Here is an 18,344-nt window from a genome sequence, read left to right as displayed (position 1 = left end):
AGAATATGTTCTTCACTTGGGTTTGGGATTGAACATCTCACTTGATCAGATGTAGTACCCAATGCCTCACTGGGTCCTAAAGTAAGTCAGCCCCCTGAATGATACCCTGTTTGAAAAGAGATGATTATCTTCGAAAGAGTTGGCCCAGTACTAAAATATGTTGACAGCTCAGAGTACAATGTAGGTTAGATAAACCAGCCCAGAATAAAGACTTTGGCCATGGCCATTGATTCAAGTTGATTAAACAAGTTAAATTTCTTTTATATTCAAGGATTTTGATTCATTATTTGTGAATTACACTCCTTTAATTCCATTGTATTTTGTGCGAACCTCCTTTATCATTCACCTTCCCATCTTAGACCATCCCTTACTTAGCCCATCAATAGTCAGTATGAGCTAAATCCTAACCCTCAGCAGATATGAATTACCATGGACTTAAAGATGATGCTTCAATTTGGGAAGGATGGCATTTGAACAGCAATTGCAGTCACTGCTTCTCCAGCACCTTTGCACATTGTTTGTTTGTGCTGTGGGCAGACATTAGGCAATTGAAGAGCATTGTGCTTCTGCTGAGTCAGAGAAGTCAACGAACAGGATAAGGATTGCATCCAGCACAATGGCAAGGGTTCACAAAGCTGATTACTCATACAGCCTATAAGCTGTTGCTTACTGAGTATGATCTTTGCAGCCCAAAGATTGCAATAGTACATCTGTGTGTCTCTAAATCTAGTCATGGTTGCAAATGTAATGTAACATTCTGGCTCCAATGAAAATGCAAATAAAAGATAAAGTCCTTATTCTGGTCATGTGTGCTATATGTACCTCAATATCAGATTATTCTCATGGCTTAGTACCTGTAGCTTATGCTTTAAGATTCATTTCCTTTTTTTGCCTCATTACATATTGAACTGTGGCCCTCCAATACCAGGGACGAGGGAACATAGCTGAATGTTTGCCTGTTAGCCCAACCATGACTGCCATTTAACACAAAAAATTGGTAACTAGAAAGATGAAAAATAAACTTATTTATCAATGTGAATTGCTGTATTGATTATTGTGTGTGTTTTTTATAACTCAGTTATGACTACAATCCCAAACAGTTACAGGTGTGTTACAGCTATATTACCACCAGTGCATTATTAAAACAGCAATGGATATGATTGAAAAGTATCATATCAATCAGTCATAAATTATATGTTTACAGTTGCTTGTTGTCTCTGCTCTGAGTGGCCAATGACTTTAGTATGCTCAGAACCAATGCAATCTAATTTTCCTTCAAATTCTCTCTCTTCTTTTCCCTGTCTATGGCTGTGGACTAGAAACAAGATCATCCAGCAATTGTCTCCTGATCTTATCTTTGCTATCTTCACCTTCGGCTTCCACTGTCTTATATCATAGTGCTGACTTCAAACATAATTTAATTAGTTGTGAAGTAATTTGGGATATTCTAAGATAATGTAACATGCTACATAAAATGCAAATTCAATATGTTCATGGCTAATCATCCAATGTAGTAGATTAGAGTGGTGCTGGAAAAATACAGCAGGTCAGGCAGCATCCGAGGGGCAAGAAAATCGACGTTTTGGGCAAAAGCCCTTCATCAGGAATAAGGCAGGGAGCCTCCGGGGTGGAGGCTCTCTACCTTATTCCTGATGAAGGGCTTTTGCCCAAAACGTCGATTTTCTTGCTCCTCGGATGCTGCCTGACCTGCTGTGCTTTTCCAACACCACTCTAATCTTGACTCTGATCTCCAGCATCTGCAGTCCTCACTTTCGCCATCCAATGTAGTATCCTGTTCCTGCTTTCTTCCTACATCCTTTGATGCCTTTAGCCCTAAGAACTATACCTAACTCCTTGAAAGCATTGCTGAACCAGATGGACTTTTACAATAATTGATGGTCATTATTAGCACTTTTATTTCCAGATTTATTCAGTGAATTTAAATTCTACCAGCTTCCATGTCCTCATGGTGTTAGTTGGAGCCTCCAGATTATTAGTCCACTATCTACAATAAAATGCCTACCCTGAGCCTTTGCTGATTTCTGACTTCATGGATGACCTGTTTGTCCATTGTCATTGCTGGGGATCACGAGTTATTTGCTAGATTTGTACCATTTTGGATACTATTGGAACCAACAGAATTAGCTAGAGTTCAAACATTTAAAGAAGTAATTCAGGTTTCTTTTTGTGTAATCATACATCTTGTACAGAAGAATGTAACCCTCTAGTTTTCTTTCACCTCTCAAATTTCCCTTCTCACTAAGGAATCCTGTGGTCTGAAGTTTCCCATAACTTTCTGATTCTTACAACTGGAAAGTCATGGATAGCTCAGGCCATTCACATCCATACGACTGATTATTTTCTTGCAACACACTCAGAGATAATAACATCGAACTGATGAAGCTTGAAAAATAAGCGGACAGCATCATGGACAAATAGATTCAATCACAGGGGAGGGGAAGCAATTGAATATGGGGTAAGAGTAACAGCTGAGTCATAAGCTGCTCTTGACACATGCTCAGTTTTTAGTAGGAGACTGTGACCAGGAATGAGAACAATGTGGGACTTCTAGATGTCATTATGTTCACACAGATATTGGACAAGTAAAGGCATGCATTCTTGTCTGCGAAGGATGTAAGATTCAATCAGTGATGTTGCATACAAAGACAATATCGAGCATCAACATTTAATATTGAAAACTATTGAACCTGAATCAAGCTCTGTAACAAAATACTTGATATTTTACTCAGGGGTTCGTATATATCTGTATTAGCAGCAGACAATTCCTTTTCATATGGTAGAATTCTCCCATATTTCTTCCTATCCTGGGGCTTGAGGGTGTTAGCTGGCAACCAACACCTCACTGCATTGTCAAAATAATGCTCCTGATCATCCACTAATGGTTTATGAGAAGCTGCCAGCAAATGAAAAATTGGAAGCTTCTGGGTCCTAAAATGCATGGGAGCTATCCCTTGAGGATCCAGAAGAAAGAAGCTAAGTCTTTTCTCTTTTTCTCCAGGTGTGGTCAGGGCAAGGCAAGGAGGTTGTTTTCAGAGGCCACCCTTGCCTGCTGTTTGTGTCTCCAAGTCTCCCAGTTTCAGCTATTGGAGTCCCTCCCTCATCTATGATCTTCCTCATCTGCTGGAAAGGCAGGTGATATGGGAGGTGATGAACCGAGTCCCTTAAGTGACCATTAATAGGAGCAGGAGAAGGCCATTTGGCTCTCCTTAATTACTTAAGGGCCTTAATTAGTGGATGGCATAGTGGTTAGTACTGCTGCCACACAGCACCAGAGACCTGGGTTCAATTCCCACCTCAGGCAACTGTCTATGTGGAGTTTGCACATTCTCCCTGTGTCTGCATGGGTTTCCTCCCACACTCCAAAAATGTGCAGGTTAGGTGAACTGGCCATACTAAATTGCCTGTAGTGTTAGGTGAAGGGGTAAATGTATGGGAATGGGTCTGGGTGGGCTGCTCAGCAGAGGGTCAGTGTAGATTTGTTGGGCTGAAGGGCCTGTTTCCACACTGTAAGTAATCTAATCTAAAATTGTTGTTCAGTTTCTCTCTAGGGCCAACTCATCCTATTATTTCTACTTGACACCTTTCTCACCCAGTCCAATGAAGGGAAAATCACATCATTATATCTTCCTTCGACTGAACTGTTTGTTGACTGACACAGCCCAGTCTTTACATTTCCAACAGAAAAGAGCAGCTGTTTCTGCTGGAGGTGTGGATCCTGACTCTTACTGCCCTGATCAGTCTCTGAACTGATAGTAGAGCCTGCCGTTGATTTACTGTGCTGGGACCCCCCTTTAACTTGTCTGAACTATTTCATTAGAATAAAGCAATACACTGACGTGTGAATGGCAGACTATGTGGGAGTCTGAAAGATGCTGCCAGATGAAGTAGTGGAGGCAATGGAGACTACAGATGCTGGAAAGTTACTCGATACAATGTGGAGCTGTAAAAGGCACAGCAATTCAAGCAGCATAAGAAGAGCAGGAGAGTCGATGTTTCAGGCACGACCCTTCATAGGGCAAATTACAACATTTAAAAGGCATCTGGATGGGTATATGAATAAGAAGGGTTGAAGGGGGAATATGATGGCAAGTGAGACACGGTCGGATTGGGATATCTGGTCGGTGCGGATGAGTTGAACTGAAGGATCTGTTTTCATGTGTATGACTTTATAAAGACAGTTTTTAGTGGGTCTGATAAGATCTATTTTCTGTATATTTACTCAATGCTTGAAGATTTGATATTTTATACTCCGTTTCATTGTATTTGAAAACATTGAAACGTAAATGCGAAGGAAATGTTCGGATATGATGCTTTGTCGCCCTTAAATGCGGAAAATAATTGATATCAAAATGATTGAGTTCATTCAAAGTGCACTATTCCCGGTTTAGGTGATGGATTTCAATTGTTCTTCTTGAGAAAGTGAACTGAGATTGATTTTGCATCGTGAAAAGGATCGAAGTTTGATAGATTAGCCTGGAGGTATGATTTGACAATCGTTTGACTGTACTGGAGGAGTCGATCGAAACTTGATTGGAGGAATGGCTCGATGATCGATTAACTGTACTGGCAGAGTCGATCAAAACTCGATTGGAGGAATGGCTCGACGATCGATTGACTGTGCTGGAGGAGACCACTCGAGAGGCTGGAAGAGTGACATAAAGATGGCGATGCCTTCCCAAGTGCAGGAGGATGGGGAGTGGGAAGAGGAGGAGGTGAGGCCTGGCTTAGCCTTCCCGGTTAACTGTAGATAAAGAGCGGGTCCAGTCTGTGAGCGTGATTCTGCTGAAAGAGGTTGATGGTTCTGATCTTTGACGGCAGGACGCGAATCGGAGATTAAAGGGGAAAACTCCCTTTAATTGAGTCAAAAATCACCCAACACCAGGTTATAGTCCAACAGGTTTAACTGGAAGCACGGGCTTTCAGAGCGCTGCCCTTTATCACTATCACCTGATGAAGGAGCGTCGCTCTGAAAGCTAGTGCCTCCAGTTAAACCTGTTGGACTATAACCTGGTGTTGTGTGATTTTTAGCTTTGTACACCCCAGTCCAACACCGGCATCTCCAAATCAGGATTAATTGAGTCAGGCCGACATTATTTTTCTGGCTGAACTCAGTGGGAGCCTTTAGTTTTTGGATCAGAAGATTCAAGCCCCGATGGCCTGATCCGCTTCTATATTGTATGAAGCAATCAAAAGGGGAGGGGAGGGGCAGGGGGAGATGCTGGCCCAACACATGGTTCCTTATTGAAAACACCCTGATTTTATTTCATAAACCACAAGTTTTGCCATTGTCTCGTACTCGTGGTGACAGTGTCCCTGCCTCTGGGCCATAACATCAAGTTCAAGTTAATTAAAAATATACTTTTTACCTTTTTCAATCAGTACCTTAAAAACAAATAAGCTGGTTATTTATTTCGCTGTTCTGGCTGCGGTGTTTCCGATATTAGAACAGTCACCAGTTATACAGCACAGAAGAGCGCATCAAGTCTGTGCAAATCTCTCTACGTTAATCCCATTTTTCAATACTGAGCCATAATCTTGAATATCGTGATATTTCAACTGCTCATCCATTCACTTTTTTAAAAAGTGGTGGGGTTTCCCATCTATACAGCCCTCTGGTCAGGTTCCCACCATCCTCTGTGTAAGAAATCTTTTTCCTCAAATTCCCAAAAACCTCCTGCCGTTCACTTTACAATAATGCCCCCGTGTTATTGATTCTTCAGCTAAGGGGAACCACTGATTCCTATCTATCCTCCATTTTTATATACCTCAATCAGGATATCTCACCACCTTTTCTGTTCTGAAGAAAATAACCTGATGAAGGGTGAATGCCTGAAACATGAATTCTCCTGCTCCTTGGATGCAGCCTGACCTGCTGTGCTTTTCCAGCACCACACTTTTCAACACAGAACAACCTGAACCATCCATATTTAAAATACTGTAATCCAGACAATATCGCCCCTTCCAGTGCAATCACATCCTCCCTATTAGAGTAGTAACCAGAACTGTGCACAGTTCTCCAGCTGTGGCATAACTAAACTTTTGTACAGCTCTGGTATAATCTCCCTGCTTTTATAAGCTATGCATCGACTGATAAGACCATAAGACATAGGAGTGGAAGTAAGGCCATTTGGCCCATCAAGTCCACTCCGCCATTTAATCATGGCTAATGGGCATTTCAACTCCACTTACCCGCATTCTCCCTGTAGCCCTTAATTCCTTGTGACATCAAGAATTTATCAATCTCTGGCTTGAAGACATTTAGCGTCCCAGCCTCCACTGCACGTCGGGCAATGAATTCCATAGGCCCACCACTCTCTGGCTGAAGAAATGTCTCCGCATTTCTGTTCTGAATTGACCCCCTCTAATTCTAAGGCTGTGCCCACGGGTCCTAGTCTCATTGCCTAACGGAAACAATTTCTTAGCGTCCACCCTTTCCAAGTCATGTATTATCTTGTAAGTTTCTACTAGATCTCCCCTTAACCTTCTAAACTCCAATGAGTACAATCCCAGGATCCTCAGCCTTTCCTCGTATGTTAGTCCTACCATTCCAGGGATCATCCGTGTGAATCTCCGCTGGACACGCTCTAGTGCCGGTATGTCCCTCCTGAGGTGTGGGGCCCAAAACTGGACACAGTACTCCAAATGGGGCCTAACCAGAGTTTATAAAGTCTCAGTAGCACATCGCTGCTTTTATATTCCAACCCTCTTGAGATAAATGATAACATTGCATTTGCTTTCTTAATGACAGATTCAACCTGCATGTTCCCAGATTCCTTTGTACTTTGGCTTTATAAATTTTCTCACCGTTTAGAAAGTAGTCCATGTTTGTATTCCTTTTTCCAAAGTGTCTGTTGTACCCTTTTGTTTTTGTCCTTTTACCTCTTCCCAGGTCATGATCTTCCCTTTTCCCAGGTCTTACTCCAACTCCCACCCCCAGTCCCGTTCTTCAACCTGGGTCCTGATCATTTTCTTTCCATGTGTGGATCTCTCCCTCCCCGTAGCACACCAACCCAGCCCCTTTCTGATCTCAACCCTATACTCCCACAAACTGAGTCCTGATCTCCCGTGGGCGGTCTCCCCTGTAACTGTTCATGCACACATACATGACTTTAAGCAGCGTATAGCTTGCATGTACTGGTGTCAGTAAATGCAGCCATGAAGTAATTATGTCAGCAATCACAAAAGTTTATTTCCCCTTCTTATCCTCCACCAGTGAATAGATTTTCTTTTTCTTTGCTGCCTTGCTGCTCTTGCTGTCATGTTGGAGCCCAAGGGGAATTGTAACTACAGCAACTAAGACCGAATGCAAATTGTGTACCTCTGAAGCCATGTCCACATGCAGCACCCTGTACTTTTGCAAATTCAAACAGATGAAGACAGTCTGTTCATCTGACCAACCTGTTTGTACTTAAGACATTCTTCTTACCACCTAGCCAATCTTTGTGCCATTCACAAACTTATCATCAGGGATATTCTGATCTATATGATGTATAACTATTGCAAGCAGTAAGGGACCCAGCAGTGATCCCTGTGGTACACTACTGGATGCTGGTCTGCAGTCACACAGCTTTCTACCACCACCCTCTGACTACCACGACTAAGTTAATTTTGGATGCATTTTGCCAAGTACCCTGGATACCATGAGCTTTTATCTTCTTTATTGGTTGCCCATGTGGGACCTTATTAAAGGTTTAGCTGAAATTCATACAAAGACTACTTCAATTACACTACCCTCATCTACACACCTGATCACCTCAAAATTCAGTGAAACCTGTTAAGCATGACCTTCCTCTGACAAAGCTATGTTGATTATGCCCAATCAAACCTTATCTTTAGAAGTGAAAATTAATTCTGTCCTTTAGATGTTTCCCTAATAATTTCCCTACCACTGGTGTGAGACTCACTCACCTGTGATGTCCTCCTTACCACTCATTGAAAAGTGAACAGTTATCACACTTTTGAAAAAGTTCATTCAATGTTGTAATGCACTTTCAAATCCTGAGAAAAGGTTTTTTTTTATATAGATTAGACTCCCTACAGTGTGGAAACAGGCCCTTCGGCCCAACTAGTCCACACCGACCCTCTGAAGGGTAACCCACTCAGACCCAGTTGGTTTGTTGTTTCTTCCTTTTCCAACTAGCTCCTTTCTTCCATCCCAGGTAATTAGGTAAAATTGGTTTCTGGATTTGTTGAATAAAGCTCAAGTTGATGAATAACTGCTTCCCTCTTACAACTGTATTCAGTGAAGTTGCTTGCATTGACTTTCTGGTAGGCTGCTTATCTGATTGTCACTTATTTTTAAATCCTATAGGAGCAATTGGTTGTGGTGGAACTCTCAGGAATTATCGACCCAGACTTTCTGTTGAAATGTAGGAATGAGTGTAAAATTGTGGTAAGTAAATTCAAGACATAGTGACAAGTAGCCAAGAGCCATGTATTTGACCAGAGGGACTCTTGGTTTTTTTGCTTAACTGTTTTGTGAAATGGGTATCTTGTTCTGCATTCCACAATATACTGTGGGAAAGTGGACTTACCTCCCTGGCTAACCATGATTGATTTCAAGGAATAAACTCTTGACCAAAATCTGTGGCTCAGTGAGTAGCGCACTTGTATTGAATCAGAACATTGTGTGTTCAAGTTTCAGTCCAGACATGAGCACACAATGCAGTACTGGAGGAGTCCTGCATTATTGGAGATACTAGCTTTCACTTGAAACATTAACCCTCTGAGATAAAGATTAAAAAAAAGACACAGCACTTTTTGAAAAATCAAATAATTCGTTCTGGTGCCCTGATCAATATTTGTTTCTCCAACAACATTTAAAGATGGTTGATCTGATAATTTATTTCATTATTTGTGGAAGTTTGCTGCACATGAATTCGCTGCTGGGCTACTGATATTATTGCAATAATTGCACTTCAAATTGCTGTAAAGCACTTTGCAATGTCTTGAGATCATAAATAATGTTAGATGAGTATAAATCTTTTCTTTCTCTTAGCTTGAATATCCGAGTTGTCTGCTCATCTGCTAAGCATTTGTCCATTGTCGTACATATTAGCCCCTTGCTGTTGTACGAATCCATTTTTGTAGGGCTGAGTTAGCAAAATGTCATTTATCTTTTCACCTGTTCCTAGATTAGAACAGAAATTTATTGTCATGTGTATTTTTACATGAAAAATACAGTGGAAAGTTTTTATAAGTCGCCACACCATGGTGCCTATATTAATCAACCTGTGACAATTGCCCAGCACAATCCACTTCCAAATAACATGCAGTCATAGAGTCACAACAAGACCTTGCTGATGATGGAAATGGTTGGTGTTGATTTATTCAATTGCAGGTTAGAAAATAATGTTACAATAATGTAAGTGAATCGTTCAAAGTTTGATATGTAATTGTTGTAGCTTGTTTGGGAGGAACAGGTGACTTTGGCTGTACAGTTCCCAAGCTGTGATTTTCCTAATGTCATGTTTGAGTAGACCAAAAGTTGGAGATTGACCAGTCAACTGCACTATTAGTGTTTTATCATGTTTTAACAAACAGAATAAAATAAGTGAAACTAAATGAACAGTAGTCCTTTCTCATCTAGCAGCTTCCATGTTCCTTTGACGTGGGAGCAGTGTCAAAGTTTAATGCAGCCTGTATACACTGGGTTTGCTTGAACCATTTCCAGTTCACCTGAAACATTTGAGATTTCCTTTCTCTCCCCAGGGAATAGACACAGAGCAGCCAATTATGCAGGTGGACAGATGCGTGTTTGCTGGAGAGTATGAAGGCCAGTGTTTCACTTAAGTGTTTTGTGCAACGGTTATTACAGGGGATGGATATGGAAGAATATATTAATTGGGCTATTACTAGGCACTGAGTACCAGGAAACTCTTGGATATACTCATTTGCTTTGCTGGACAACAGGTGGGGTGTTAATATTTACATCTGTCGTGGGTTGGCTTGGGCAGTCATTGCTGGCATCCAGTCCCTGCAGGGGAGGCTCAGGTGATGAGGAATTTCATTTAAGAATTTTGAGAAATGGGGGGAGCTGCAGGAAATCATAACATTTAATCTGACATAACAGTCATATTACTTGGAATAAAAATCTTGTGTCTGTCTGCCAGCTCTATTTGACCCCTACCTTGTTCTGCACCACCTCCCTGCCCCACTTGGACACAACAGTCATTCTGTGTTTCAACTTCATTTACACTTACTATGGGCTTTTGAGAGGTGTTTCTATTTGTGACAATACTGCCTGGAAAATTATTTACCAGAAAAGAAGCAAGTGAAATTCAGTGTGCATTAAAGTATACCTGGATTGAACAAGTTGATTCTCTATTGACTTGGACTGCTTGTTACATTTGTAGATGTGTTGGGAACGTGCGTGATATTTGAAGAAGCCTTTGAGCCAGGTAAGTGTAGTCTGCTTTGAAAACCACAATAAATATACTGTGAATTGTGTAAGCTCAAACTCCACTCCAGAGACCTGAGCACAAAAATCTAGCACTGCAATGCAATACAAGGGATGCTGCGCTGTCAGAGTACTTCCTCTCCGATGAATTGTTAAACCAAAGTCCTCACCTAGACACAAAAGATCCCTTGGCACTATATCAGAAAGAGCAAGTGTGTTGGCCAATATTAATCCCTCAGTGAATGTTGCTGACACAAATTTGCAGGAGTTTCATATACACAGATTGGATGCTGCATTTCATGCAATAATAAAAATAACTGCACAGGCGGAGGCTATTTGGCCCATCAGGTTTGTGCAGGTTAAAGTGAGCTATTCTTCCCTATCCAAGTTCCCAGCTTTTGGTCAGTAGTTGTTATGGCATTTCAGATGTACATCCAAGTATTCTTAAATATGGTGCTGTTGTTTGTTTTCTCCACCCTTTCTTGTGTTGCAGCATTTTAGAATGTATTGCATTGGCTTTAAAACTCTTTGAATCATCCTGAAGTTGTGAAAGGCGTCACATAAATATGGGGTTAGAGTGGGAAAGTGAGTGGAAGTAGAAGATCAACCACAGGCATACTGAAGGAATAGAAAAGCAACTTATCTTGATGATTCACCGTCTGCAGGGTAGCCTCAGACATGCCCACCTTTTTTCTCAAACATAGATTCCCTGCCATTGTAGTTGACTGGATTTGGCTGAGGGCCCTGCCTATTTCCTGCAACCTGTCCTCACCCCTTCCCTTCCCTTCCATCCCATAACAATGATAACATTTCCTTTGTCCTCACTTTCCACACCATCAGTCTCCACATCCAAAGGATCATGAGATGCCATTTCTGCCACCTCAAGCCAGATGACAGTACCAGACACACATTTCCCTCCCCTCCCATGCCAGCAGTCCACAGGGACCATTCCCTCTGGGACACACTGGTCTACAATCACCTCACCCAGAATCACAGAAGGTGGGTCAATTCAAAATACTGCACATATACATCCTAGGATGGACTTCAGTGAGCTGAACAACTTTCATCATCCTGATTGCAGTTATGGAAGTATGGAGTATAATTACAAATTAAATCAAACAAAAGGGACTCAGAAGGACTTAAAAGACTCTTGAGAGGCGCCCTTCTTATCTGTGTACCTCCTCCCACTTCGCTATCCAAGGTTCCAGGTGAAGCAGTGATTTACCTGCAATTCATTCAATCTAGTTTATTGTATTCACAGTTCAACATGTGATGTTGTGGACACTGCAGAGACAAATACAGACTGGGTGATCACTTTGGGATAAGAGGTAGAAGTGTGGAAAGGCAAGAGTGGGAGCAGATTTGGTGGTGAGGGGAGTAGTCTTTGATGTGACTGCAGGATGGCAAGTTGCCTCTTCGGGGTCATGTGTAAAGTATGTTGGTAGATGAGGGTGAACAGCCAAAAGTTGTGGTCCGAATTGGGACTGATGACATGGGAAGAATGAGAATTGAGATTGCACACAAACTTCATTGAATTGGGTAAGAAGTTGAAGATCATGACTTCAAATGTGGTAATCTCTAGATTATACCAGCCATGTGGCAGTGAAAATAGGAGTAGAAGGATAGAGCAGATTAATGCGCAGCTGGAACGATGGTGCACAAGGGAGGGCTTTATATTTCTGAAGGATTGGGACTGTTTCTGTGGAGATATGAACTGTACAGTTGAATGTGTTACATCTGAACAGAAGTGGGACCAATCTCATTGAGGGGAGATTTACTAATGTAGTTTAATCCACTCAAACAACATTAGCATGGGATGGGATCCTGACAAGTAGTTCAGAGGGAGAAAAACCAAGATAGGATTAAAAATTAAAATGTAGGTAAATAAGTCTAGAAAACAAAAGAAGCACAGGCTAAATAAGAAGGAAGTGAGTTTCCGGATGCAAAATGGAATCTGTTTTAATGTAAAGAGACTAAGGAATAAGATAGATGAACTGAGGGCATAGATAGGCATGTGGAAGTATGATAGCATGGGAATTACTGAGACTTGACTGAAAAGATAGGCAGGATTGGTATTTCAACACTGTTGGTTACAGGGTATTTAAACAAGATACAAAATAATAGGGGATTGCACTACTGATCACAGAAACAGTTATAAGAGTGAGGAGGTATGATGTCTTGAAGGATCATCAAATGAAACCATAATGGGAGAAATAAAAACCAAAAGGGACAAGCATGCTTTTAAATGTGTACTATAGGCTCCCAAGCAGCTGGGGACAGACAGAAGACTAAATATGTAACCGCACTTTAGAGAAGTCAAAGATTAATAAGGCAGTAATAGGGGATTCCAGCCAGCAGAATACTAACTGGGATAGTTTTAGTTTGCAAGGTTGGACAAGAACAAAGTTCTTAAATTCCATCCAGGAGAACATTTTTAGGCAGCACAGTCCTCTATGAATAATTGCATCAGTCTTCAAAATGGAAAAGGATGAAGCAGGTATAGACATCCAGGTGGAGGACTGTGAAATATTGAGAGAACCTAACACAGACACAGCAGAGGTACTAGCAGGCTAAGGAGCCTTAAAAGTGAATAAATTTGTAGGACTGAATGAGATGTATCTCAGACTGTTGAGTAAGGCAAAGGACGAGATGTCGGGAACCTGTCAGTAATTTTGAAATGCCCTCTGGCCACATGTGATGTGCCAGAAGACTTGAGTACTGCTAATGTCCTTTTATTTTAAAGACTGTAGGAGGGATAGTCAAAGAAATTACAGGCCAGTCATTCTTGTCTTGAGGGTGAGGAAATTATTAGAAAGAATTGAGGATCAAAATTCTACCTGCACTTGAGTATTGAAGAGGGAAATGCATTTGATGTGGTCTACATGAATTTAAGGCTTTTGAAAATGACAGATGGGGTTAAAAAAGTAAGAGCCTGTGGAATCCAAAGCAGTGTGGCAAATTGGATACAAAATTGATGGAGAGACAGGAAGCAGGGGTTGATGACAAGAGGCATATTTCTGTGATTGAAGCCTGTTTTCAGTGGGGTGCCACAGGGCTTGGTGCGAGGGTCCTTGCTGTTTGTGGTATATGTTAATAATTTGGATTTTAATGTAGGAAGTGTGAAAAAGAATTTCAGGGATGTTATGAAAGTTGGTAGAGTTGTAAAGTCTCCTGCATTCCTTTACTTACTGCAGTGGGCATTTTTTATGACCCGAGAGGGCAGAAGGGACTTTGGATTAATGACTTATCTGAAAGAGATCACCTTCGACAGTGCAACATAGTACTGCACTACAGTGTCTACCTAAATTATATACTGAAGCCTCTGAATGGAGAATGGACTCATGATCTTTTGACTGGCACAAATGATACCAATTGAATCAAGGCTTGACCCTAAGTGAGAAGGAAGTAAGGAAAAGAAGGAGGGTGAAGAGAGCACCGGTTTGATTGATTCTGTTTTTTTCTGTCTCCCTTCCTTCGTTACACTTTTTTCCCCCGAAGGGAACTGCTCATGAGTACAGCAACCCTCTGATCTCCCACCTATGACTTGTCTCCTACTTAACATGAATATCAGCATTGGAAATAAACTTTGTCCTATTATCTTTCAGCAAGTATATATGTACTTCTAGCAGGGGGTTGTTGGATCTGTCTTCCAGGTTTGATCAATTCTGTTTCCTTTATTTTTGTTTTTGTTTTCAACTTCTGTCTTGAAGATAACTTCTTACAGTACACGAATATTGTTTGGAATAGTTAACCAGCAATGATATGTAGGGCAAAATAGTGGGTCAATTTAAAATACTGCACATATACATCCTAGGATGGACTTCAGTGAACGGAACAACTTTCATCATCCTGGTTGCAATTATGGAAGTATGGAGTATAATTACAAATTAAATCAAACAGAAGGGGCTCAGAAAGACTTAAAAGACTCTTGACAGTCACCCTTCTATGTGTGGACAATTTTGGAAGACAATTAATAATCACCAAGTGAACGTAGAGTAGGATTTTGTTCCTGATCGTGCTAGTGCTGTCGCTGCTTTCCGGTGCCTAGTGATCCTGATTATATAGGAGTTAGTGCTGCATTTTTCTTGTCCTGTACTCGGTGGGCATGATTGGAAATGTAATCAATGCTGAAATAGCCTAAAGCCTATGTTTTGTTGCAGATCCTGAATCAGAGGATAAACCATCACTCAAGTACAAATGCCACACAGCAAAGAAGTTGCTAATGAAGAGGACGTTCCTGAGTGAGAAGAAGGAGGGTGAAGAGAGCACAGGTTTGATTGATTCTGTTTTTTCCTGTCTCCCTTCCTTCTTTACACTTTCTTCCCCCGAAGGGAACTGCTCATGAGAACAGCAACCCTCTGATCTCCCTGACTTGTCTTGTATCCTACTTAACATGAATATCAGCATTGGAAATAAACTTTGTCCTATTATCTTTCAGCAAGTATACGTGTACTTCTAGCAGGGGGTTGTTGGATCTGTCTTTCAGGGCCCTTAATCAGTAAGCAGCTGAGACGCATTCTGGTACAATAACTATCTTCCTTTTAAAAATGCACCAATACCACAGACGCTTCCTCCAGTCTCCCAAATGTTTCCTTCGTATTTCAACATTCATTTTTCTTTTCAACAGTTATGTGTCATTTAAATTATCATAACCTTGGAAATACTGGAATTGCAAATCGTTTAATTAAGTTGTGGTAAAGTTCTGCAGTACAGTACTTAACTCCGACCACACGTGACCGTTGACAACCATGGGGTCCAGATGAGCAAGTTAAAGGGTATCATTACATTGTTAGAGACTGAGCAGACAGGGGGTCAGAGGCTGCTTCCTACCACCTGAGTTTGTGAATTGACTGGGATAGCTTGGCAGTGATATTTAGCTCAGACCTGGCAGTATACAGCTTTGAAGGGAAAAAGTATTTCAAATCTTTTCGTTTTTTGATTCTTGGAATATGAGCGATTTTGGCTGAGTTGGCATTTATTATCCACTCCAAGATGACCAGAGGACAATTTTGATGCACATGACATGAAGGGCCATTTAAGAATGAACTGTATTAGGATGGGATTAGAGTTACACATTGTCGAGACTGGGTGAAAATATCAGGCTTCCTTCACTAAAGGTCATTAGTGAGCCAGCTGAGTATGACTTCCAGCAGCTTCATGGTCACTTATTAATATTAACTATTTAATTCAAGATTTTATTAAACCAAATTTAAAATTTACAAATTGCCATGGTGGTATTTGAGCATAACTTCTGTTACCTTTTACGAATTAATTTAGATCTGTGCCATTTTGTTCTCGATCCTTTCGCAAGTGGAAACGTTTTTCCCTATTTACTCTATCCAGACTCTTCCACATTTTGAATACTTCTGTTAGATCACCTCTCTAGTCTCACTGTTTGAAGGAAAAGAGTCCCAACCTCTCCAGTCTATCTTCACAGCTGAAATTCTTCATTCTAGAGTCACTCTCATAAACCTCTTCTGCACTTTCTCCACTGTCTTTACTTTATACCTAAAGTGTCTTCCAGAACTAGATGCACATTGTGAGGTTTAGCGTGTCATACAAGCTTGCGTAATTTCCTTACTCTTGTACTCTGTGCCACTGTTAATAGATCTGAGGATACTGCGTGCTTCATTGACTGTTGTCTCAATGTATCCTTCCATCTTGATTGACTTATAGACATATATATCCAGCTTCTTCTAGAGTTGTACTTTTTTTTTATATTGTCTTTCCCTGTTCTTCCAGAAAAATGTAACACCTCACACTTCTTTGTGTTGAATTTCATCTGCCACCTGTATAGCTCAGAGTGGTGCTGGAAAAGCACAGCAGGTCAGGCAGCATCCGAGGAGCAGGAAAATCAACGTTTTGGGCAAAAGCCCTTCATCAGGATTAGAGACAGGAAGCCTCCAGGGTGGAGAGAGAGTTTTTATCTCTCCACCCTGGAGGCCTCCTGCCTCTATTCCTGATGAAGGGCTTTTGTCCGAAACGTTGATTTTCCTGCTCCTCGGATGCTGCCTGACCAGCTGTGCTTTTCCAGCATCACTCTGAGCTAAACTCTGGTTTCCAGCGTCTGCAGTCCTCACTTTTGCCTATTTCATCTGCCACCTGTTCACTCGCACCTCCAACTTGTCTACGTACTTGTTGAAGTGAAATACTACCCTCCTCACAATTTATATTGTATCCAGGCTTTGTATCAGCCATAAACTCTGAAGATATATTAAACTGACAGGAGGACAAATACTAACAAGTGTGATTTAAGATAGATATTAAGACGTTTTGTACACTGAGTATGATCCATATGTGGAACAGACTTCAGGTAAGATAGTGGAAACCTAAAGTTTGGAATTTATTTATACACCTTTGGACTATAATGAATGAAAACAATACTTGTGTTTATATAAACACCTTTCACAACATCAAGCTGACCCAAAGGGTCAAATGCTTGTAATATGTGCACTGCTGTAATTTATGAAACTCAGCAACAAAGGAAGGGCCTGGAAACATTAATGTGATAATAAACATAGTCAGTACAGCACACAAAGAGCCACTCAGTCTACTGAGTCCATGCCAGATAATTTGTTTCCAGTGGCATAAGTTGAGGGATAAATATTGGCCAGGGCACTAGGGAGAACATCCTTGTTCTTCTTCAAAATAGTATCATGGGATCTTTTACCTTCACCTGAGGGGCAGATGGGGATCTCAAATTAATGACTTATCGGAAACAGTGTCTCAAACTATGCAGTGCTTCCTCAGTGTTACCCTGGCATGTCAACATGGATGTATGCTAAGGTTCTGCAATAGGACTTGGACACACAACTTACTGATTCAGGAGTGAGAATTCTCATTGCTTAGTCTCAATTGACAGTGAGGGTTCTATCGATGTTTAATTCTGGCTGACTTTGTTAGAATGAACCACGTGAACTGGCTCATATGTTTCCATCAATAGTACACTGTGTTCTGTAAAAGAGAATGTTTGTTTTGGATGCAGATATATAGTAATTAATGACTGTGTTCTTTGTCCAGGAGGGGTGGAGTATTTGAAGATCAAAGAAAACGATTTCACGCGAAGAGCTGGTCTGATTTGCAGCTTCCTCCCAAACCGCAGCAGTTCGAAGGATGATGGTGGTAGAGCAACATCCGAAGGGGTCCTCGATCCACTGGCAGTTCAGGACAAGGAGCTATCTAATGCCAGTTCAGGTTCAGACGGTGAAGCCAGTGACCATGAAAGTGCAGACTTAAGCCAAGGGCTGGAAAGTTTCACAGATGAACGTGCTGGTGTGAGCTGTGAGATAAAACCAGATCCTAACAGTAGTGTACAGGAACTTGGAGAACAGACATCCACCGAACAAAATGGGAAGTGAGCAACTGCTTTCTTCTCTATTTTTACTGCGGACAACATTCCCAACAATTCCATTTCATTGGAAACCTCCCCTCTCTTCCTAAAGGTGCTATTGCTGCTGTCACAATGCCACTGCACCGACAGTTACCCAATTTGTTACCCAACCATAATAACCATGGTGATGACTATCAGCAGGCTGTATGACTAAGAGTATATGTTAGCAGTCTGGTCCTGTTCATGTGTGTGTATACACTGGTAAGAATGTGGTTATGAACCAAGGAAAGCATAATAACTCTTTACATTTTTAGTTGAAATATGTTTGATATTGTTTGTGGTTAGATAGAGTATTTTGAAATAATTTGTAGCTGTTCAGTATCATGGCCTTTACTTTTGTTTGTGAATTGGTGAATATCTATACGTATTAAAATTTCAGAGCGGCATTAACTCTTGGATTTGACAATACTTATTTAGTTTAATTAATGCACAAAGAAGGTACTTTTATGTTTCTCCTGTCGAGCAGTGTTGGACATGTTCTCAACAAATTCTGAGGTTTTCTGTAAATTTTGTTCTCCTGACTACTGTGAGATA

General features: G+C 41.0%; 1 protein-coding gene across 1 annotated transcript; it reads left to right on the top strand.

Annotated features, from left to right (window-relative positions):
- The first annotated feature begins 4,625 nt into the window (after window positions 1-4,625).
- gtf3c6 (general transcription factor IIIC, polypeptide 6, alpha) lies at window positions 4,626-18,242 on the top strand. Its single transcript, XM_060843122.1, has 6 exons — window positions 4,626-4,733; window positions 8,333-8,413; window positions 9,733-9,796; window positions 10,377-10,421; window positions 14,581-14,691; window positions 17,441-18,242. The coding sequence occupies exons 1-6, from the start codon at window positions 4,683-4,685 to the stop codon at window positions 17,776-17,778; spliced, it is 690 nt and encodes a 229-aa protein (XP_060699105.1). The 5' UTR covers window positions 4,626-4,682; the 3' UTR covers window positions 17,779-18,242.
- The last annotated feature ends 102 nt before the right edge of the window (window positions 18,243-18,344 follow it).

The sequence above is a fragment of the Hemiscyllium ocellatum genome, chromosome 23, assembly GCF_020745735.1.
Source record: "Hemiscyllium ocellatum isolate sHemOce1 chromosome 23, sHemOce1.pat.X.cur, whole genome shotgun sequence".
In the NCBI taxonomy this organism is placed as follows: domain Eukaryota; kingdom Metazoa; phylum Chordata; class Chondrichthyes; order Orectolobiformes; family Hemiscylliidae; genus Hemiscyllium; species Hemiscyllium ocellatum.
Note: the sequence above shows the minus strand (reverse complement) of the source record. Positions and strands in the feature narration are given on the sequence as shown.